This window comes from Saccoglossus kowalevskii, chromosome 9 (genome assembly GCF_978046115.1).
Source record: "Saccoglossus kowalevskii chromosome 9, keSacKowa6.1, whole genome shotgun sequence".
Classification (NCBI taxonomy): domain Eukaryota; kingdom Metazoa; phylum Hemichordata; class Enteropneusta; family Harrimaniidae; genus Saccoglossus; species Saccoglossus kowalevskii.
Window position 1 is genome coordinate 3,104,493 of NC_140649.1, and position 25,291 is coordinate 3,129,783.

Here is a 25,291-nt window from a genome sequence, read left to right on the forward strand (position 1 = left end):
CCATTTGTTTATGAAATTAAAATTTCATTAACCAAAGGGGTTAGTATGCAATACTCTGTAATAAACTTTTAAAACTAGCGCCGAAGGCGCATATTAGTTTTTATGTTTATATAAGAGATTGCATACTTACCTTCCCACCCAAAACCACCCCAGATAAATAGCTACGAATCAATATCGTGGTCAAAAAGATCTGGAAGTATGCAAATCAGATGACAGGGGAAGGACGCCCCCTACGGGAGCTATCCACTGTTATTTCGATTTTATTTAACCAGTATTATATGATAATTGGCAATTATCCCATTTGTTTATGAAATTAAAATTTCATTAACCAAAGGTAAGTATGCAATCTCTTATATAAACATAAAAACTAATATGCGCCTTCGGCGCTAGTTTTAAAATTTTGTCACAAACACGGCTCCTACAGTCGTTTTAGAAGTATTATTTTTGTGTGCTTGTATACTGACCAGTTTCATGAAAATTCCATGCACTATATTTTGTAAATATTTGGGTGCAAAATTTATTACCATGGCTACTAGTTCACTACATTCACATATGTAATCATGCTTCTGATCCAAGTGATGACTTGTCAACAAAATTCTATGTGTACTTCAGTTAATTTTACAAATTCTGGGTGAATACAGGGTCTTACTGAAATCGGAAGATTTGTTTTATTCTGATATATTTATTTTACATAGAAGCTGAGCTGAGTGAAATAAAATTCAGAATCCACTCCTGAAATTACATATAGTGTAATACTACTCAGTTAAATAAAGATATTTTATGTTATCAGTGTTGATCACATTCGGCAATGAAGGTAGAATGATCCCACAGTTTGTTAGTTATCGTGTATGCGCTTTACAAAAAACCTTGAGCTTCAAATACCACATGATGGATAACAATGCAACTGAATTCTACATCATAATTGTACAATTAGATGTGTTTAATTTGGACTAATTGGGTTTATACGCCAGGCATAAATCCTGCTGAGTTCTAAATATTTGTGCATGATGACTCCTGAAGTGCTCACTACTGATAGGAGGTGGCTGAATCATTATTGGCCAGTTTTGGGCTTTAGTGATATAGTGTGGGGTCACTCGGGTAAAACTTATTACTGGTATCCTTTTTCAGGTACTAGTTTCAAGAAATAATGTTCACTTGAACAAACAAATCAATTGATTTAAGACATCTAATTAATGAAATCTACGTAATTATTTGGTGGGAATGTCATAAACAATAAGTGGTTAATATTTAAATTTGCCACAGTTTGGGGTTATAATGGTATGGGATAATATAATAAAAATAAAATTTTCATAGAAGTGAGTTTGGTGACCCAATCGTGTTTTTCTTATTATTTTTATAACCTACTTGACGCAAAGAAAAATAAAGCTATTGTCAAGAAAAGTTCACATAATTCCAATTTGTGTGATGACTACAGCATGTTACAAATAATTGTAACCAGGTATGTGATCAGCTGCAAGTCTAATTGTAGACTCTCCAGTGTAAATGACTTCATCTGGAAGATTTCTTCCACTGCTCACAGATATCTTCGCCCTCTGGGATTCCTATTGCAGAGAGGAAAACAATTAGAAGCCAATTCAGTCCAATTCAATTTGCAATTTGTAGGTTACCAACGGACTTTGTCTACAGACCTGACATTTACACATACAAATAATAGTAGGTCACCAACAGACTTTGTCTACAGTCCTGACATTTATACATACAAATAATTGTAGGTTACCAACAGACTTTGTCTACAGTCCTGACATTTATACATACAAATAATTGTAGGTTACCAACAGACTTTGTCTACAGTCCTGACATTTACACATACAAATAATTGTAGGTTACCAACAGACTTTGTCTACAGTCCTGACATTTATACATACAAATAATTGTAGGTTACCAACAGACTTTGTCTACAGTCCTGACATTTACACATACAAATAATGTAAATATGTCTAGTATCTTAGATAATAGTCTGCAGGTTTTGAAGCAAAGTAGGTAATCAGTTTATCATGCAACATCTAGAGCAATCTCAATGACAAATTTTGTTGATTTTAGATTCTATTTAGTAGTGGTCCGGTGCTTTACTCATTGACAGTGTCACACTCATACACTACTAATTGATTTGGGGAACCATGATCACAGCAAGTCATAATGTGTATTTCTTTCTGGCGATCTGAGTGGCAAGTTGCAATGAATGGTTTTTCCTATAATGCCCTCAGTGGTATGTTGTAATATTGAAGGATTTTCAAATGGCACCTGTACCCACAGTGGCAGGTTGAAATAATACAAGATTTTTGTTATGCCTGCCTCTGCAGAAAGTCGGTGCGAGTCTTCGGCTGATCTGCACTGGCTCGGAAGATGAATTCTGATTGGCTAAAAAAACAAAAAAACTTGTGGCGTTGAATGCACGTTCATTGTCAGTATTGTTATGCAAATTCAAACTAGCTAATCATTTACAACCTTCCGAGCCAGTGCAGATTAGCCCCGAGTCTTACACAACTTTTTCTATATTGTCCTCAGTGACAAGCTGTAATAATAAAGATTTTTTCAAGTGGCACTCTCTGGGAATCACAAAGGATGTGTAGAGTGTCTTCAGTCAGTGGCAAGTGGTAATAATTAGAATATTAATAATTCATTGTGATTAAATCTTATAGTAAGTATGTTCACCTGTCACACTGACCAGACCTTCCTGGAGGACATCTGCATCTATTCTGTCCAATACATCTACCATTACTTATACAGCGACCAGAACACTGAGCTGAAATTAGTTGTGAATGCAAGGTTATGATAACAAAAATATTCTTTGGTTCATCAGCTGATAACAATTTGTCATAGTTTGTTCACGAACAGTGCAAAATATACCATCACCTTTAACTAAACTTAACAATTATTCCCAAGCATAACTAAATTTGCCAATTACATGCCAAGTATAACCAGACTAACAAATTACATCTCCAACACAACTAGACTTAACAATTACTCCCCAGACATAACTAGATTTATCAATTACACCCCAGACATAACTAGATTCACAAATTACACCCCAAACATAACTAGATTTACCAATTACACCCTAAACATAATTGGAATTACCAATTACACCCCAAACATAATTGGAATTACCAATTACACCCCAAACATAATTGGAATTACCAATTACACCCCAAACATAACGGGACTTACCAATTACACCCTAAACATAATTGGAATTACGAATTACACCCCAAACATAATTGGAATTACCAATTACACCCCAAACATAACGGGACTTACCAATTACACCCTAAACATAATTGGAATTACCAATTACACCCTAAACATAATTGGAATTCCAAATTTTACCCCAAACATAATTGGGATTACCAATTACACCCCAAACATAACTGGACTTACCAATTACACCCTAAACATAATTGGAATTCCAAATTTTACCCCAAACATAATTGGGATTACCAATTACACCCAAACATAACTGGACTTGCCAATTACACCCCAAACATAACTGGACTTTCCAATTACACCCCAAACATAACTAGCCTTGCAAATTACACCTCAAACATAACTGGACTTGCCAATTACACCCCAAACATAACTAGACTTGCAAATTACACCCCAAACATAACTGGACTTGCCAATTACACCCCAAACATAACTGGACTTTCCAATTACACCCCAAACATAACTAGCCTTGCAAATTACACCTCAAACATAACTGGACTTACCAATTACACCCCAAACATAACTAGACTTGCCAATTACACCCCAAACATAACTAGACTTGCCAATTACACCCTAAACATAATTGGAATTCCAAATTTTACCCCAAACATAATTGGAATTACCAATTACACCCAAACATAACTGGACTTGCCAATTACACCCCAAACATAACTGGACTTTCCAATTACACCCCAAACATAACTAGCCTTGCAAATTACACCTCAAACATAACTGGACTTACCAATTACACCCCAAACATAACTAGACTTGCCAATTACACCCCAAACATAACTAGACTTGCCAATTACACCTTAAACATAATTGGAATTGCCAATTTTACCCCAAACATAATTGGGATTACCAATTATACCCCTAACATAACTAGACTTGCCAATTACACACCAAACATAACTAGACTTGCCAATTACACCCAAACATAACTGGACTTGCCAATTACACCCCAGACGTAACTGGACTTACCAATTACACCCTAAACATAATTGGAATTCCCAATTTTACCCCAAACATAATTGGGATTACCAATTACACCCAAACATAACTGGACTTGCCAATTACACCCCAAACATAACTGGACTTTCCAATTACACCCCAAACATAACTAGCCTTGCAAATTACACCTCAAACATAACTGGACTTACCAATTACACCCCAAACATAACTAGACTTGCCAATTACACCCCAAACATAACTAGACTTGCCAATTACACCCTAAACATAATTGGAATTGCCAATTTTACCCCAAACATAATTGGGATTACCAATTATACCCCAAACATAACTAGACTTGCCAATTACACACCAAACATAACTAGACTTGCCAATTACACCCAAACATAACTGGACTTGCCAATTACACCCCAGACATAACTGGACTTGCCAATTACACCCCAAACATAACTAGACTTGCAAATTACACCCCAAACATAACTGGACTTGCCAATTACACCCCAAACATAACTGGACTTGCCAATTACACCCTAAACATAATTGGAATTACCAATTTTACCCCAAACATATCTAGACTTACTTATTACACCAAAAACATACCCAGACTTACTCATTACATCCCAAACATAACTGCACTTACCAATTACAGCCCAAACATAACTGCACTTGCCAATTACACCCCAAACATAACTGGACTTGCCAACCCAACATAACTGGACTTGCCAATTACACCCCGAACATAACTGGACTTACCAATTCCACCCAAACATATCTAAACTTACTCATTACACCCCAAACATAACTGCACTTGCCAATTACACCCAAACATAACTGGACTTGCCAATTACACCCCAAACATAACTGGACTTTCCAATTACACCCCAAACATAACTAGCCTTGCAAATTACACCTCAAACATAACTGGACTTGCCAATTACACCCCAAACATAACTAGACTTGCAAATTACACCCCAAACATAACTGGACTTGCCAATTACACCCCAAACATAACTGGACATAACATAATTGGAATTACCAATTTTACCCCAAACATATCTAGACTTACTTATTACACCAAAAACATACCCAGACTTACTCATTACATCCCAAACATAACTGCACTTGCCAATTACACCCCAAACATAACTGGACTTGCCAACCCAACATAACTGGACTTGCCAATTACACCCCGAACATAACTGGACTTACCAATTCCACCCAAACATATCTAAACTTACTCATTACACCCCAAACATAACTGCACTTGCCAATTACACCCCAAACATAACTGGACTTGCCAATTACACCCCAAACATAACTAGACTTGCCAATTACACCCTAAACATAATTGAGATTACCAATTATACCCTAAACATATCTAGACTTACTTATTACACCCAAAACATACCCAGACTTACTCATTACACCCCAAATATAACTGCACTTACCAATTACAGCCCAAACATAACTAGACTTGCCAATTACACCCCAAACATAACTAGACTTGCCAATTACACCCCAAACATAACTGGACTTGCCAACCCAACATAACTGGACTTGCCAATTACACCCCGAACATAACTGGACTTGCCAATTACACCCAAACATAACTGGACTTGCCAATTACACCCCAAACATAACTGGACTTGCCAATTACACCCCAAACATAACTAGCCTTGCAAATTACACCTCAAACATAACTGGACTTACCAATTACACCCAAAACATACCCAGACTTACTCATTACACCCCAAACATAACTGCACTTACCAATTACAGCCCAAACATAACTAGACTTGCCAATTACAGCCCAAACATAACTAGACTTGCCAATTACACCCCAAACATAACTGGACTTGCCAATTACACCCCAAACATAACTAGACTTGCCAATTACACCCTAAACATAATTGAGATTACCAATTATACCCTAAACATATCTAGACTTACTTATTACACCCAAAACATACCCAGACTTACTCATTACACCCCAAACATAACTGCACTTACCAATTACAGCCCAAACATAACTAGACTTGCCAATTACACCCCAAACATAACTAGACTTGCCAATTACACCCCAAACATAACTGGACTTGCCAACCCAACATAACTGGACTTGCCAATTACACCCCGAACATAACTGGACTTGCCAATTACACCCCGAACATAACTGGACTTACTACTTACACCCTAAACTTAATTGGAATTACCAATTACACCCCAAACATAACTGGACTTACTAATTACACCCTAAACATAACTGGACTTACCAATTACATCCCAAACTTAACTAGACTTACCAATTACACCCCAAACATAACTGCACTTACAATTACACACCAAACATAACTAGACATGTCAATTACACCCCAAACATAACTAGACTTGCCAATTACACCCCAAACATAACTGGACTTGCCAACCCAACATAACTGGACTTGCCAATTACACCCCGAACATAACTGGACTTGCCAATTACACCCCGAACATAACTGGACTTACTACTTACACCCTAAACTTAATTGGAATTACCAATTACACCCCAAACATAACTGGACTTACTAATTACACCCTAAACATAACTGCACTTACCAATTACATCCCAAACTTAACTAGACTTACCAATTACACCCCAAACATAACTGCACTTACAATTACACACCAAACATAACTAGACATGCCAATTACACCCCAAACATAACTAGACTTGCCAATTATACCCCAAACATGACTAGACTTGCCAATTACACCCCAAACATTACTAGACTTGCCAATTACACCCCAAACCTAACTGGGCTTAGTAATTACACTCCAAACATATCTAGACTTACTTATTACACCCAAAACATACCCAGACTTACTCATTACACCCCAAACATAACTGCACTTACCAATTACAGCCCAAACATAACTAGACTTGCCAATTACACCCCAAACATAACTAGACTTGCCAATTACACCCCAAACATAACTGGACTTGCCAACCCAACATAACTGGACTTGCCAATTACACCCCGAACATAACTGGACTTGCCAATTACACCCCGAACATAACTGGACTTACTACTTACACCCTAAACTTAATTGGAATTACCAATTACACCCCAAACATAACTGGACTTACTAATTACACCCTAAACATAACTGCACTTACCAATTACATCCCAAACTTAACTAGACTTACCAATTACACCCCAAACATAACTGCACTTACAATTACACACCAAACATAACTAGACATGCCAATTACACCCCAAACATAACTAGACTTGCCAATTATACCCCAAACATGACTAGACTTGCCAATTACACCCCAAACATTACTAGACTTGCCAATTACACCCCAAACCTAACTGGGCTTAGTAATTACACTCCAAACATAACTAGACTTACTAATTACACCCCAAACAATGCTGCACTTATCAATTACACCCCAAACATAACAAGACTTACCAATTACATCCCAAACATAACCGGACTTACTAATTACACCCCAAAAGTAACTAGACTTACTAATTACACCCCAAACAATACTGCACTTATCAATTACACCCCAACCATAACAATACTTAACAATTATATCCCAAACATAACCGGACTTACCAATTACACCCCAAACACAACTGCACTTACCAATTACACCCCAAAAGTAACTAGACTTGTCAATTACACCCCAAACATAACTAGACTTGATAATTACATCCCAACATAACTGCACTTACTAATTACACCCCAAACATAACTGCACTTACCAATTACACCCCAACATAACTGCACTTACCAATTACACCCCAAACATAACTGCACTTACCAATTACACCCCAAACATAACTGCACTTACCAATTACATACCAAACACAACTGCACTTACCAATTACACCCCAAAAGTAACTAGACTTGTCAATTACACCCCAAACATAACTAGACTTGATAATTACATCCAAACATAACTGCACTTACTAATTACACCCTAAACATAACTGCACTTACCAATTACATCCCAAACTTAACTAGACTTACCAATTACACCCCAAACATAACTGCACTTACAATTACACACCAAACATAACTAGACATGCCAATTACACCCCAAACATAACTAGACTTGCCAATTACACCCCAAACATAACTGGACTTGCCAACCCAACATAACTGGACTTGCCAATTACACCCCGAACATAACTGGACTTGCCAATTACACCCCGAACATAACTGGACTTACTACTTACACCCTAAACTTAATTGGAATTACCAATTACACCCCAAACATAACTGGACTTACTAATTACACCCTAAACATAACTGCACTTACCAATTACATCCCAAACTTAACTAGACTTACCAATTACACCCCAAACATAACTGCACTTACAATTACACACCAAACATAACTAGACATGCCAATTACACCCCAAACATAACTAGACTTGCCAATTATACCCCAAACATGACTAGACTTGCCAATTACACCCCAAACATTACTAGACTTGCCAATTACACCCCAAACCTAACTGGGCTTAGTAATTACACTCCAAACATATCTAGACTTACTTATTACACCCAAAACATACCCAGACTTACTCATTACACCCCAAACATAACTGCACTTACCAATTACAGCCCAAACATAACTAGACTTGCCAATTACACCCCAAACATAACTAGACTTGCCAATTACACCCCAAACATAACTGGACTTGCCAACCCAACATAACTGGACTTGCCAATTACACCCCGAACATAACTGGACTTGCCAATTACACCCCGAACATAACTGGACTTACTACTTACACCCTAAACTTAATTGGAATTACCAATTACACCCCAAACATAACTGGACTTACTAATTACACCCTAAACATAACTGCACTTACCAATTACATCCCAAACTTAACTAGACTTACCAATTACACCCCAAACATAACTGCACTTACAATTACACACCAAACATAACTAGACATGCCAATTACACCCCAAACATAACTAGACTTGCCAATTATACCCCAAACCTAACTGGGCTTAGTAATTACACTCCAAACATAACTAGACTTACTAATTACACCCTAAACATAACTGCACTTACCAATTACATCCCAAACTTAACTAGACTTACCAATTACACCCCAAACATAACTGCACTTACAATTACACACCAAACATAACTAGACATGCCAATTACACCCCAAACATTACTAGACTTGCCAATTACACCCCAAACCTAACTGGGCTTAGTAATTACACTCCAAACATAACTAGACTTACTAATTACACCCCAAACAATGCTGCACTTATCAATTACACCCCAAACATAACAAGACTTACCAATTACATCCCAAACATAACCGGACTTACTAATTACACCCCAAAAGTAACTAGACTTACTAATTACACCCCAAACAATACTGCACTTATCAATTACACCCCAACCATAACAATACTTAACAATTATATCCCAAACATAACCGGACTTACCAATTACACCCCAAACACAACTGCACTTACCAATTACACCCCAAAAGTAACTAGACTTGTCAATTACACCCCAAACATAACTAGACTTGATAATTACATCCCAACATAACTGCACTTACTAATTACACCCCAAACATAACTGCACTTACCAATTACACCCCAACATAACTGCACTTACCAATTACACCCCAAACATAACTGCACTTACCAATTACACCCCAAACATAACTGCACTTACCAATTACATACCAAACACAACTGCACTTACCAATTACACCCCAAAAGTAACTAGACTTGTCAATTACACCCCAAACATAACTAGACTTGATAATTACATCCCAACATAACTGCACTTACTAATTACACCCCAAACATAACTGCACTTACCAATTACACCCCAACATAACTGCACTTGCCAATTACACCCCAAATATAACTGGGCTTACCAATTACACCCCAAACATAACTGCACTTACCAATTACATACCAAACACAACTAGACTTACTAATTACACACCAAACATAACTGCACTTACCAATTTCACATCTTGTACCAGTGAACCCAGGAGGACATTTACACTGATATGGTGCTATACATGTACCTCCATGTAAACAAGGAAATATACATATGGCCTGCTCTATGCTCTCAAAACTCACTTCTGAAAATATATAAAAACAGATATTTATCAGTAAGTGATTTACTATTATTTAAATACTGTAATTTTGCCTTAGAAAGTCAATTGTCGACAAACCCTTGAAAGGTCAAAAGATACAAGGAGAAGGAGATATAGAGAGAACTGATACAGCTCAATCCAATAATATAACTCTGAAATGGAATCCCAAATCCAACAGAACTTTGATCAGTACAGTTTTAAATAAAAAAAATATTGACTCTTTAGATTAATATTCCAATATTTTTTTTTAAATATTCATTTTTGATAAAAACAATCTGTTGTCTAATTACAGATCATTTGACCATTATTTGGTTATTGTTATAAGGATTGATATTCATATAGTGGTATAACCTACCAACACATATTGGTGTTCCTTGCCATTGCCCATCATCTCCACAGTGTATCGCAGAAGGTCCCTCCAACTGATAACTGTGACCACAATTATATGTGACTGTGTCACCATAATAATGTCCAGAACCAGTTTTAACCGCATTAGCTACATCAGGAGATGCGCCACAGTCTACAGGTGAACAAACAGCTGTGGTAGGACTCCACCTTTTATCATGTTGACATATTGATGTTCCATTACCAATCAGTCTGTATCCAACTTTACACTTGTAATTGATAATACTTCTGTAACTTGTTTCTGAATCCAAACTTTGCAACACAGAGTTGCTCAATTTTGTGGGCTGTCCGCATGAAATCGGTTGACAAACAGGTTGGGGGTGACTCCATGTTTGATCAGTTAGACAGACTGTAGTGCTACTTCCATGTAGTTCATAACCATCATAACAACCATACATTGCAGTGGTGTTGACAGTATAACCAGGTGAAGTAACATATCCATGATCGATACTAGCCAGTGCACTGCATTGAAGAGGCTGACATGTTGGAGGTTCAGACCAATTGCCATCAGCATTGCAAACTACCACAACTTTCCCTTCAAGTCTGTATCCTATTTGACAGTCAAACCAAACTGAATTACCGAAAACAAATTGCTGGTTTTTGTAAGCTACTCTATTGGCAGATGTTAACGTCACTGCATTTGATACTGCGGGTGCTGGTCCACATGACACAGGCTCACATCTTGGTACCTGTCCACTCCAGTCGCCACTTGCTAAACACGTTCTATATGAAGCTCCTCTCAGAGTAAACCCGTCATTACATGAATAGTAAGACTTACTACCAAAGCTGTAATCATATGCAATTACATTGCCATGCACTGGTGAGCTTATTTCACTACAGTAGACTGGATCACATGTCACATTCCCACCACTCCAGCGAGCATCTTCTTGACACTGACGCACACTGTTTCCATGTAATATGTATCCATCTTGACACACATACACCACATAGTCTCCATAGTTGTAATTACCACCTACAGTATCAGATCACAGGTTAGAGTTCAATGTATGGCAAACTGTTGACTGAAACTTGGAATCCAAGCATAAATTCCTTTTAAAACCTTATTTGTTTAGTTCAGAAATAAAAAAAGATGAAGATCGAGGTTACCATCATTGTAAAGAATTGTTAAAGTGACTGTGATACACAAGCTTTCATGTTTAGATGGATCTTGCTTGGTTTATGCAAGTATCAAGCGGAAAAAAATGTAGTTTATTTTGCGTTTGAACCACACCCCCTAACTCGTAGCTCTTGACTTTATCGGCTCTCTGATAATTACATATCAATAGTTTTACACTGAAAATTTGTTGTTTTTTGACAAAAACAAAATTCATTCATAATTTCTCAAAAGAAATAATTAGTTTTGGCAAAGCAAACATCATACATTTCTGAGGCACTTTAAAATTGAATTGTGAAAGTGAACGAGGGTTTGTGTGCTTGGAGGTTCATGCAGTATGAACTTGTTCCTATACTATGCATTTCCAGCCTACCTGATATAAAGCTGTGTTCCAATACTGGTGGATTGCCACATGATATTGGTTGACATGTTGGTGTCTGTCCACTCCACTCTCCACTCGCTTGACATGTTCGGCTACTATTACCAAGTAGCTGGTACCCAGTGTGACAGCCATAGTGTATTGTGTTACCTAAAGCCCATATAGTACCAATAATTGTTCCGTATTTGATGGAATTTGGAGCACTGCATTGCACAGGTACGCACTGTGGTGTAGTACCATTCCATTGACCATTAGCTGCACAGTGTTGTAATGGACTACCTGCAGATTGGAGAAATGTTATCATGACATGTATTAAAAGCACTCATTATCAACACTCATTGTTTGGAGAAGTCCTAAGGGTGTCTCATGCATTATTGTATTGTTGTGCTTTTATTGATTACTTTTGTTTTGCTTAAAAGTAGAATTCTGTAGTGAATCTGAAATGTGAATTCCTGTCATCTGTGCATGGGGATTGTTTATGTACAGTGACATGAGTAAAGTGACGTGACACACTGTTCCTTTTGAATGAACCTACACATTTGTGAGTAACAAACAGAATGTATTAGAATATGACCACAAGAATATGATGAGCTCACCTTGAATGGTATAGCCAGGATGACAGTAGTAATGTAAGGAATTACCAAATGTATATTCCATTCCATGGTAATTACCATTCCTTAGTCTTGGGGGCACACCGCATGACACAGGAACACATGTAGGTACATCATCAGACCAGCTACCACTGTCTAAACACCTCACTTCACTCTCACCAACAGTGCTGTAACCCCTGTGACAGGTGTACAAGACAGTGCTGTTGAAGGTGTACTGAACACCATGTGCCTTGGAAAATCTCACAACAGGAGGCGGACCACAAGATATTGGTTCACATAGTGGCACATGACCAGTCCATTGCTTGCTTGACAGGCAGTCACGTGTGTTCTGTCCTACTAAATTAAATCCTGGAAGACAGGTATATTGTACAGTGTCTTGGTAAAGAAAGTTGCCAGATTTGATGAAACCATTCTCAGGTTGCTGAGGCTCACCACAAGAGATCCTGTGACAGATTGGTACCCGTCCATACCATCTACTGTCTTCACCACATTCTAGCAGTCCATCGATATCTTCCGTATAACCAATATCACATCTGTATTGCACCCTACTTTTATAGGTGAAGTCATCGCCATGTTGTAGAGAGTATCTGCCATGGTCAACATGTGGTGGTGTGCCACATACCACAGGTATACACAATGGTGCTACTTCACTCCAAGATGAATCTGCTGTACATTTTCTAATGCCTGTACCAACCAGTTCATAACCAGCATTACAAACATACTGCACAGTACTATCAAAGTCAAATGTATCACCCACAACCTGTCCATGGGCAATAGTGTCTGGTGGTTTACAACTGATGCCTTCACATTTTGGTTGAGTGTAACTCCACGTTTTGTTCATCAAACATGTCTGGCTTCCAATACCCACCAGTCTGTATCCAGACTTGCAGGTATAAGTCACCACATGACTAAATGTGTATTCAGTTCCATGAATCTGACCATTCACAATGGGCTTTGGGGTTGGGCATTTTACAATTCTACACTCTGGAGGTTCTGGAGTCCACTCACTATTAACTGTACAGACAATCTCTCTTGTTCCTATTAACTCGTACCCTGGTTTGCAATTGTATGTAACTATGCTATTATATGTATAGGCAGTATTAATCTGCACTGAATTACTAACTTTTTCAGGAGCTCCACATGAAATCAATAAACATTGCGGAGACTCTCCGCTCCAGTGGCCATAGGCATTGCATTCTCTCTCCACCTGTCCTTCCAGTCTATACCCTATATCACAGTGGTATGTGATAACATCTGTGAATCTGTGTCCAGTGCTGGTTGTTGTAGCGTGGTCCAATGATGGTGGAGGCCCACATGACACAGGTTCACATGCAGGAGGAGCTGTCCATTCTGAGGTTGATTGACATACCACCATGTTATTGCCGCGTAGTTCATATCCAGTAAAGCATTTATACTCAGCTTTGTTGCCATAATTTAATTCATGGGCTACTACTGTAGCATGGAGGATAGGTGTTGGTTCACCACATGTCACAATGATACACTCAGGTCGTGCTGACCATTTTCTGTTTGTCTGACACCTCAACAACTGTTCTCCTTGTATGTAAAAACCTGAATGACATTCCACTTTAACTGTATCCCCATAACTAAAATCATCACCAATTATTGATGCATGCTGGATGCCTGCAGGTTGGCCACAACTGACTGGTATACAAACCGGAGCTGCTGTCCAGCTACCACTGGCTTGACACTCTGATGTGGCATCTCCCACCATTTCGTAACCGGGATCACAGATGTATGACACAGTACTTTTAAACGTGTAATCACTACTTGAGTGTGAAGCATAGGGAACATCCGTCGGAAGACCACATGACACAATCCTACAAGTTGGTTGGCTTTCACTCCAAGTAGCACTTGCTTCACAAATTCTTTCCTTACTGCCTATTAATGTATATCCTTGTTCACAGTCATAGAGAACACTTCCACCATAGGTGTTTCTCAGAGTGGTTGCAGTGCCATGTGGTATATTAGTCAACTGAGTACATTTCACAGGGACACAACTAGGAGGAGTGCTCCATTTACCAGATGCTTCACACCTTACAGTTTGTGTTCCAGTTATTCTATATCCAGGTTTACAAATGTAACGAACAAAGCTATCATATTCATCATTATAATTTCCTCTGCTCAGACCAAATCTGACATTGGGGGGTCGGCTACACCTTACAACTTCACAGACTGGTGACTCACCATCCCATTCTCCATTGGCTTGGCATACTCTCTCACTATCACCATTGAGTTGAAACCCTGTATAACAGGCATAGATAACTCTGTGTCCAAAGGTTTGACCAGTAAAAGTTGCAATGGCATTATCAACCTGTTCCAAGTCTTTGCATAATACTGGTGTGCAAACAGGTCCTGGGGTCCAAACACCATTCATCAAACACCTTATAACCTTATAGCCTTTTAGGTCATACCCACTATGACATGAATATCTCACTGAACTGCCATAAGTAAAGGTACCTCCAATGTAATCTGCGTGGCTTACTTCATGAGGTAGTCCACATGACATAATCTGACAGAGTGGAGCTTCTCCACTCCAGCTACCATCAGCTAAGCATTCACGCTCACTGTCACCAATGAGTTGATGGCCAATGTCACAGCGGTATGAAATCTTATGTTTGTATGAATGTCCATTTGAACTAACAATAGCATTTTCCACAGCATCTGGCTGCTGGCAAGTTATAGGTGTGCATACTGGTGGATGTGTCCACTGACCATTTTCTTTGCATATTATTGTGCTGTTACCACTTAAGACATATCCAGAATTACAACTAAATTCAACAACTGCTCCATATGTATGCTCACTGCTGTTATCAGATCTTGCATGCTGAATCTCTGGCTGTGTTCCACAACTGATGAGATCACAACTTGGAGACACTCCACTCCATGTTTTATTAGCCAAACATGTTCGTACAGAATTCCCCAGCAAGTGGTATCCTTTATCACAGTTGTATGTTGCATTGTGTTGGTAGGTGTGTCCACTGGTCTGAATCCTACCATTCGCTAGTCTATCCAGTCTATCACAAGAAACTGGCTGACAAGTTGGTTGATCTGTCCACTCTCCAGTATCTGTACACTTTACGATATGGTATCCTTGCTTCTCATATCCTACATGACACCTATAGTGTACTGCATCGTCATACTGATGAATACCACTTCCATTATGTGAAGCATGGTGCAGATCAACAGCTGTTCCACATGTTACTATTCGACATTCTGGTGCTTCACCACTCCAGCTGCCATCCTCTAAACAGTCTCTGTGACTGTCGCCTTCCAGAAGATATCCCAAATTACATGTGTATGTTGTACGTTCTTTGAAAGTTGTACCATGTACAGTTGCCACACCATTATCAATTTCATCTGGCCTTCCACAATCTACTGGATTACACATGGGACCGGCAGTCCACTTTGAATCTGCTAGGCATATTATTGTTTTGTTTCCTTGCAGTCTATATCCTACGTCACATTTGTAATTTACCGCATTTCCAAAGGTATATCTATCACCAGTTTGTGTAGCCTTATCAACAACTTTAGGTGGGCCACATGAAATAATCTGGCAGACAGGAGATTCCCCACCCCATGAACCATCATTTTGACAAGTTCTTTCATGTTCACCAATTAATATGTACCCTACATCACATTGATATTGTACAGTTTGCTTATATGTGTAACCCTCACCTAGAACACTGCCATGGGACACACTTGTTGGGGGACCACAGCTAACTGGGGAACACACAGGAGGTATTGTCCATTTACCAGTTTCCTGACATATCACATTACTATTGCCTATCATCTTATAGCCAGGCTCACATATAAACTCCACTATGCTCTCATACACATAATTCTCCCCATTAACTACAGCGTAATTCACATCAACTGGAGGACCACATTGAATTATATCACAAGTTGGGGGTTTTCCACTCCAACTGGCATCAGCTTGGCATGTTCTCTGATGATTACCTCTCAACTGATAACCAGTTTCACACTCGTAACTGACAATACTGCCATGAGTGTAAGTCGTTGCTGTAATAATACTATGTGGGATAGTCTCTGGTACAAAACATGAAACTGGCAGACAGATTGGAAGTTGGCTCCACTGACCAGTAGCGAGACATTCAACTGTAGCGCTTCCAGCTAGTTCATAACCACTGTGACAGGAATATTCAACTTTGCTGCCATACACATGTGCCCTTGCTGTGTAACGGCCGTGATCTAATTTCAGTGGCTCACCACATGATATTAGTTTACATTCTGGTTCTTGACTGCTCCAGCTACCAGTTGAAAGACAGTTTCTTTGTTTATTGCCAATTATTTTGTAACCTTTATCACAACTGTATTCTACTGTGTCTCCAAATACCTGACCACTAAATATAATGGAACCACGGTGTATTTTGTGAGGAGTGCCACAATCCACAGGAACACATATTGGTGCTGCTGCCCATTCCTCATTATGTAAACATGTTATAGTGTCTTCGCCAATCATATCATACCCCTCATCACAGGCATACTCAGTGACACTGTTATAAACATCTCCAGTTGAAGTATATGTTGCATGTGTGACATTATATGGTGTGCCACATGATATAATCTGGCATACAGGGACATTATCACTCCACTGTGCATCAGCAAGACATGTTATTTCGTGAATTCCATACAACTTGTATCCCACATTGCAATCATATTTCACAGAATCACCAAAGGTGTTTCCGCTAACTTCAATCAAGCTATTTGGCACTGATTGAGGTGCTCCACAGTTTACTGGTTCACAGTGTGGAACCTGTGTCCATTTGCCATCTTCACGACATATAACAGTCTCATTCCCATGTATTGTATATCCAGATAGACAGTTAAATTCCAAGATGGAACCATAACTAAAGTTAGTTCCAGTATATTCAGCATGATGCACAACATCTGGTGTTCCACAGTTAATAATTTCACAGACTGGAGAACTTCCACTCCATGTGGCGTCTGCACGGCATAAATGCTCTGCATCACCCTTTAATATATATCCTAATTCACAACTATATGTGACTGATTTAGAGTAAGTAAACTGTGAGCCATTTATCACAGCATGGTCGACATACCAAGGAGTACCACAATTTACAGGCTGACATATGGGTGCAGGGGTCCAGTTTCTGTCAGCCAAACATGTAATTGCCAAGTTATGTTTGCTTAAATACCCATTGTCACAAGTGTAATTGACAGTGCTACCAAAGGTTGTATAATGACCAACGGAAGAAGCATGTTCAACATCAGGTGGTAGGTTGCAGTTGATTGGACGGCACTCAGGTGGAGTTGTCCACTCTCGGTTTGCTGTACATGTTGATATAGCTGCACCAGCCATTTCATGACCAACTTTACATGAATACACAACTTGTTGATTGTAAGTGTAATTATTACCTACATTGTTGGCATTTGGAACATGAGGTGGTGGACCACACTCAACAGGTTCACAACTGGGATCACGATTACTCCAGTTACCCGAAGGTTGACAAATGCGTCTTGAAGTACCTTGTATCTGATAACCTACCTCACAATTATACATTACAACCTGTCGTAGTTCTATGCCTGTCACAGTCAACTTTCCATGTTTAATCTGTTTTGGAAAACCACATTTTACAGGATTGCATCTTGGTGGCTCACTCCACTCTCCATTTGCCTGGCAGGTTGTATTATCATGTCCTGTCATCAAATAACCTTCTCTACATTTATATATCACTGAACCACCATAATAATGGTTAGAACCAATGTGTTTAGCATCATCAACATCTTTTGGTTTGCCACATGACACAGGGATGCACTCTGCAGCGATTCCACTCCATAAACTGGATTCCAGACATGTACGAATCTTAACCCCACTCAAGTTGTATCCATAATCGCAATCATATGTAACAGTATCTCTGAAGACAACCCCGGTCACGTTTCTTGTGCCATGGAGGGGATTCTCTGGCAGACCACATTCCACTGGCTCACATGTTGGTGCAGAAACCCAGTCACCAGAATCGAAACATTTAGCTGTTTTGTTTCCTTTCAGTACATATCCTGCTTCACACCAAAACTCAGCAATACTCCCATATGTATGGTCATTAACAGAAACATCTCCATGATCAGGTTTTGTAGGGTGTTTACATGTCACCACTTGGCAGACAGGCTCATTACCACTCCACTTTCCATTAATGTCACATTTCCTGCTGTCTTCTCCGATAAGATAATGTCCCTTGTCACAACTGTACTTCATAGTATCACCATAGGTTGATCCAGTTGAAGTTATTTTTCCATTATCAATAGAAGATGGACTTTCACATTTCCGAGGTACACATTTAGGCACTGCACTCCAGTTTCCATTTTGTTCACACCTGACTGCACTGTCTCCTATAAGTGTATATCCTGGGTCACATCCAAATGTCACTATACTTCCAGAAGTTAATATTGTTCTGCTGATTTCTGTTACTGTTCCATGCCATACCTGGGGCAGATCATCACATTGTATAACTATAAGTGGAAAATATAAAGTAACAACTGGTAAACTGGTATGATTTCAACAAGAAAGTAGTTAATTAGAATGCAAATTTACTAATCGCAGATATTGCAGGTAATGGTTGCAGATTAATTGCAAATAAGTGTTGGATATTCAACACAAAAACAGTAAGTATATACATATACTTAGTTTGATGTCATTTAAAGGATGGTGGTCGTCATTTGCAAAGTATGGGGCTCAAATAAAAAAGATGGCGACATTGACTGTTGCGCATTTTACCAAGCTTTAATTATGTACGTTTTAGGTAATTATGTTTAGGTAAAAATGCTGGACTTGTATATTACAAGACACATAAAAAGAACTTACTCTGACATGTTGGTTTTGACCCACTCCATATGCCATTTTCTTTACATGTTATCTCTGCATTTCCAACCAATGTATAACCATGCTTACAGAACCACTTAACTACCCCACCATAGGAATGAGAAGTCATATTTTTTTTACCATTTATGATGTCACTTGGAAAACTACATTTTTGTACTGTAAAGGAAAGCAAGAGTATTTCAAGTCAGTATTTTAATTTGCTTAATATTACTGCACTATTATTTAGAAACCTTTATACAATTCATGTTATATTATTCCATAGGGGGGACATTGAGATTAAGTACATTTAGCCAGTATTTTTCGCGGAGATAGTTTAGAGATATTAATGCACTGTTGGGAATTTTATGCTCACTATTACTAACCATATAAAGGTTTGTTCATCATTAGTTTGTGTCCATCCACCCATTAATGATTTAATCTCAAATCTCAATGGGTAACATTGTAATAGTGTTTTTGGAACACTTTCAAAATGCACCTAGTATTTGGATTGTCTAAAGTATCTCAAGAGGAAATTTGCCTTGTTCAATAATAATGTCACCATTTGCATCACAGACGCACGGTCTAAAATGGTCTACTATATTTCAACCTCATAAATCACCTGTCACCAAAGCATATCAGCACAGAATAATTATACAGGTAAAGAAAATATTACAGATCTAATACAACATCTAACAGTCAACATTTGATAGAAATAAATTTCCATAAAAATGGTTTGGCAAAATTTTAATTATGGCAATACTGAACTAGATGTATGTTTTAAACATACATGTCATAACATGGCAACATTTGCAGTGTGTATTATGGTGACTGGCACTGTGGAATAGTAACTCACTTTTACAATTAGGTGGTTCTGGTATCCAGTTGTTGTGTATGTGACATCTACTTATATGATACCCAACAAGATCAAAACCAGGATCACAACTAAATCGTATTTCAGCTGCAGGAGCTGCTAATGATGACGATAATCCACGTATTGATCCATTCCTAGGAGGATCTGGATAAGGACAACCTGTGAAAAGGTCATCAGCAATGTGAAAACAATACAATATATAAAATAATCATTGATCAAGATGAGACAATTATGATGTAATTACAACAATTTTTTTAATTCAAAGCATCACAATTATTCACTACTATCAATGCACCAGGTGAATTTAAGTATATTCAGTGAATCAAACAAGTATTAAGAATGATGTGTCGATATGTAATTAACGTGAAAACCTACCATGACAAACATCTTTCGAATCAATGGTACGGACTCTTCCCTGGATTCCTTGCAAAAAGTCAGGCCACGCTTTGATATTACCATGGTAATCCTGACAACTCAAAACTATGTTGTCAATTTCTTCTTTTGTGAATACTCTATCCCAGATATTGAGAACTGATAGCTGTCCAACGAATGACTCTGGTGCGCTAAAACTGCCACCATAAGTATCCTGCTCCTGTCCAAGAACTAGTATACCACCACCTTTGGACAGATAGATAACTTATTTAATGACCTACCTACCCAGTATGATGCCATAATATGCATGAAAAAATAATAAATTAAATACATTCTACTTATGAAACATATGGTGTAATACAAAATTATTTTTTATTTTGGTTAGGGTTGTTTTCAAAAAAATATTCCATCCCACTGTCACAATAAACATATCATTCAAATCAAATTACCTTATTACAGTACTATTTAATAGAATGATGTCATGCTTTGTAATATCATTCATAAATAAAGACATCAACAGTATTGATGTAGTTAGTTCGAATATCCATTTGTTCGTAATATGCCTGTAATTTATATTCATATTCTAGAGAACATCAGAACCATCATAAATCAGACGTACAGTTCAATTATTACCTGGTAAAATATAATTAGGAGAAAGAGCATCGCCAGTGGCTGCTAAACTACCATCTTTATATATGTGCCATACACCTTGTATTGATGACCAGGTCACAGCTATATGATGCCATATATCGTCATTGGCTGTCACATCAGTCACTATACTCTCACCATTTACATACAGAACAAAGCTTAAAACAAAGATTTAGTTCACATGATTAACACTTTGAACCACAGTGTCGGTAACATTTGGAAATACAAAAATTTGGTAAATATACTGTCAAAGTACACCTTGTTTCACCTAGCTCAGAGATTTGGTGTTCTAACTATTGGAATATCCAATCCACTAGACCTTTATTGGTTTTGGATACATTTTAAACTCAACAATACTAGTTTCTATAACCTTCTGTAATTCATTGTGATAAAATATGCCGCGAAATTTGGCTATAGACCAGGAATACACCTATAGACCAGGAATACACCTATAGACCAGGAATACACCTAGATAGACAAAGAAATAGACTGACAACTCGTAAAATACTTTTATATTACTTGTTGAATTATCAGCAATAAAATTGATAATAATTAAAGATATCTTACCCACTATAGTCTGTAATCACCAGTGTATTGAAGTTATCATTATTGTTTTCTACAGCATATGATATAACTGTTCCATAGTTCTGTTTATCTGATGTCCTCAACCAAAATGCTAGTGTGAATTCCACCATATCTGGCAGACTATTTCTCATTTCAACGTAATCCACTGTGCCAGAAAACTCAAATAACATGCTGAAATTACTGTGTAATTCTGCAAGAAATAGCAATTCAATAAATCAAATACTAAAAATTATTTAAAAAAAACAACATATTTATCAATGTGAGTATATAACTGAGTTGTTATTGTACATTAGATGAAATTAAATTATAAAATTGTTCTTGACAAGTAATAAACATTAATCTTACCTATATCACAGTGGACACCTGAATAAGCTGGTGGACAAATGCATTGATATGAGCCAACTAAATCCAAACATGTTGATGTACTACTGCATGGTGCTGATAAACATTCATTGATATCAATGTCACATAATATACCACTATAACCTTGCATGCAATGACAGCTGGGATAAGCGAAAAAAGGAAAAACATTGTTTATAATTAGTTGATACTATCGAAAGTCGCATAAGAACATTGTATTTTTGCAATCAATTTGTGATCTGGCACGCTTTTGTATGAACACTTTACCCAGGGTGATTTTTCTACCGTTCCCGATACTTGGATTGAAATGTTGCCTGACACAGGTATGTGTTATCACCTTACCCGTCATCTCACAGGTTTATGAGGTGTGCAATGTGCTACATGACCAATGTGTGTCCAAGCGTGACATATTAGAACTCATTACATTAAAGACAACATAGTACTATCAGTCAGACCAATAGTATGATGATATTGGTGCAAGTTACTATCTAATGAAGATGCAGGTGGTTCAAATATGTGCAATAAGCATTGCTCATACAGTAGTTTACCCTTCATTTTTGGATGTATGACTAATTTAGCATTATTCACTGTAAGCCAGTGTGTTGCGTTGTTAAAAATAATTGTTTTATTCAGGGTTGTTTTATTCTTGCCTGTCTTTCTGTCTACTCGTATATTTTAACTCTTCTGTGCATTCTATTTAGGTGGAAACAATTTTAAAATATCTTGTCCTACTATTGCCATTGCAACGTTTAATAAAATGATTGTTTGTGTTCCCAGCAGATCGCCAAACAGCCTACCCATTTGTTCTTAGTTCGGTTTGTTATATTATTTGCGGTGACGCATTGATACATTATGTAATAATATCCATTCTAGTTTGCTATTATATACACGTCAATCCAATTCAGTGTTGGGTCTAGCATCAACTGGAAAAAAATAATGTTGATAAAATTGTATTCTTATCAGAGCAATGGTGTCAAACTCAAAGTTAATAATGTGTTGTATTTGTCTGATATGGTACTAAACAATAAGTTATGTTCAGTGTATATGCTCTCAGCGATTGTATGGTTTTGGAAGGCTACTTTGAACATTTGTTTGTCAGAAAGTTCCAGCTTCTCCACAGTTCTATAATTGTTGACACTTGGAAAGGTGTGCACATAAAGTACTAGTTGAAAGGTGTGCACATAAAGTACTAGTTGAAAGGTGTGCACATAAAGTACTAGTTGAAAGGTGTGCACATAAAGTACTAGTTGAAAGGTGTGCACATAAAGTACTAGTTGAAAGGTGTGCACATAAAGTACTAGTTGAAAGGTGTGCACATAAAGTACTAGTTAGTCCCCGTTCGGACGGAGTCCGAAAACGGGGACTTATGTTTTGCCCTGTGTGCGTCCGTCCGTGCGTCCGTGATCACCTGTATCTCGAACATGCATGGACCGATTATGTTCAAACTTCACTCATACATCACACATTATATGGGACATATGCACATGCATTTTTTTCATGATCCGATTAACGATAGCCGAATAGCGGCCATTTTAAGGCCGAAAATGCATCAAAATGGCACATTTTCACCATTCCGGACCCGGATCTCAGTTATGCATGGACAGATTTCGTTCAAATTTGGTACATACATTAAACATAATAGGACCTTGATGCACGTCATTTTTTTTTCCGGATCAAGTTCGAAATGGCCGACTGGCGGCCATTTTGTTTTAAAGAATTCAGTTCTGGATCCGTATCCGAGACATGTCTGGATTGATCAAGTTCAAACTTCACACACACAAGGTACATCATGTCACAAATATGTATGTGCATTTGTTTCATGATCCCATTAACGATAGCCAAATGGCGGCCGCTTTAAGGCCGAAAATGCATTGAAATCGCACATTTTCACCATTCCGGACCCAGATCTCAGTTATGCATGGACGGATTTCATTCAAATTTGGTACATACATTAAACATAATAGGACCTTGATGCACGTCATTTTTTTTTTCAGATCAAGTTCGAAATGGCCGACTGGCGGCCATTTTGTTTTAAAGAATTCAGTTCTGGATCCGTATCCGAGACATGTCTGGATTGATCAAGTTCAAACTTCACACACACAAGGTACATCATGTCACAAATATGTATGTGCATTTGTTTCATGATCCCATTAACGATAGCCAAATGGCGGCCGCTTTAAGGCCGAAAATGCATTGAAATCGCACATTTTCACCATTCTGGACCCAGATCTCAGTTATGCATGGACGGATTTCATTCAAATTTGGTACATACATTAAACATAATAGGACCTTGATGCACGTCATTTTTTTTTCAGATCAAGTTCGAAATGGCCGACTGGCGGCCATTTTGGTTTAAAGAATTCAGTTCTGGATCCGTATCCGAGACATGTCTGGATTGATCAAGTTCAAACTTCACACACACAAGGTACATCATGTCACAAATATGTATGTGCATTTGTTTCATGATCCCATTAACGATAGCCAAATGGCGGCCGCTTTAAGGCCGAAAATGCATTGAAATCGCACATTTTCACCATTCCGAACCCGGATCTCAGTTATGCATGGACGGATTTTGTTCAAATTCGGTACTTACATTAAACATAATAGGACCTTGATGCACGTCATTTTTTTTTTCGGATCAAGTTCGAAATGGCCGACTGGCGGCCATTTTCTTAAAGAATTCAGTTCTGGATCCGTATCCAAGACATGTCTGGATTGATCAAGTTCAAACTTCACACACACAT

At 38.0% G+C, this 25,291-nt stretch overlaps 1 protein-coding gene across 1 annotated transcript; it reads right to left on the reverse strand.

Moving 5' to 3' along the window:
• Window positions 1-662: 662 nt before the first annotated feature.
• On the reverse strand, window positions 663-19,108 carry LOC144349264 (sushi, von Willebrand factor type A, EGF and pentraxin domain-containing protein 1-like). Its single transcript, XM_085503539.1, has 6 exons — window positions 12,838-19,108; window positions 12,236-12,520; window positions 10,699-11,721; window positions 10,206-10,328; window positions 2,674-2,764; window positions 663-1,562 (listed from the first exon to the last, which is right to left on the reverse strand). Exons 1-6 carry the CDS (start codon window positions 19,106-19,108, stop codon window positions 1,535-1,537), a joined length of 7,821 nt encoding a protein of 2,606 aa, XP_085359665.1. The 3' UTR covers window positions 663-1,534.
• Window positions 19,109-25,291: the final 6,183 nt, after the last annotated feature.

Coding starts and splice junctions, on each gene's coding strand:
- LOC144349264 (XM_085503539.1), bottom strand. CDS start 19,108: ATGAAGTACAGTTGTGACAAGGGACATTATCTTATCGGAGAAGACAGC. Junction 11,722..12,235: donor GGAACACAGCTTTATATCAG/GTAGGCTGGAAA, acceptor CTGATACTGTAG/GTGGTAATTACAACTATGGA. Junction 1,563..2,673: donor AGGTCTGGTCAGTGTGACAG/GTGAACATACTT, acceptor TCTCTGCAATAG/GAATCCCAGAGGGCGAAGAT.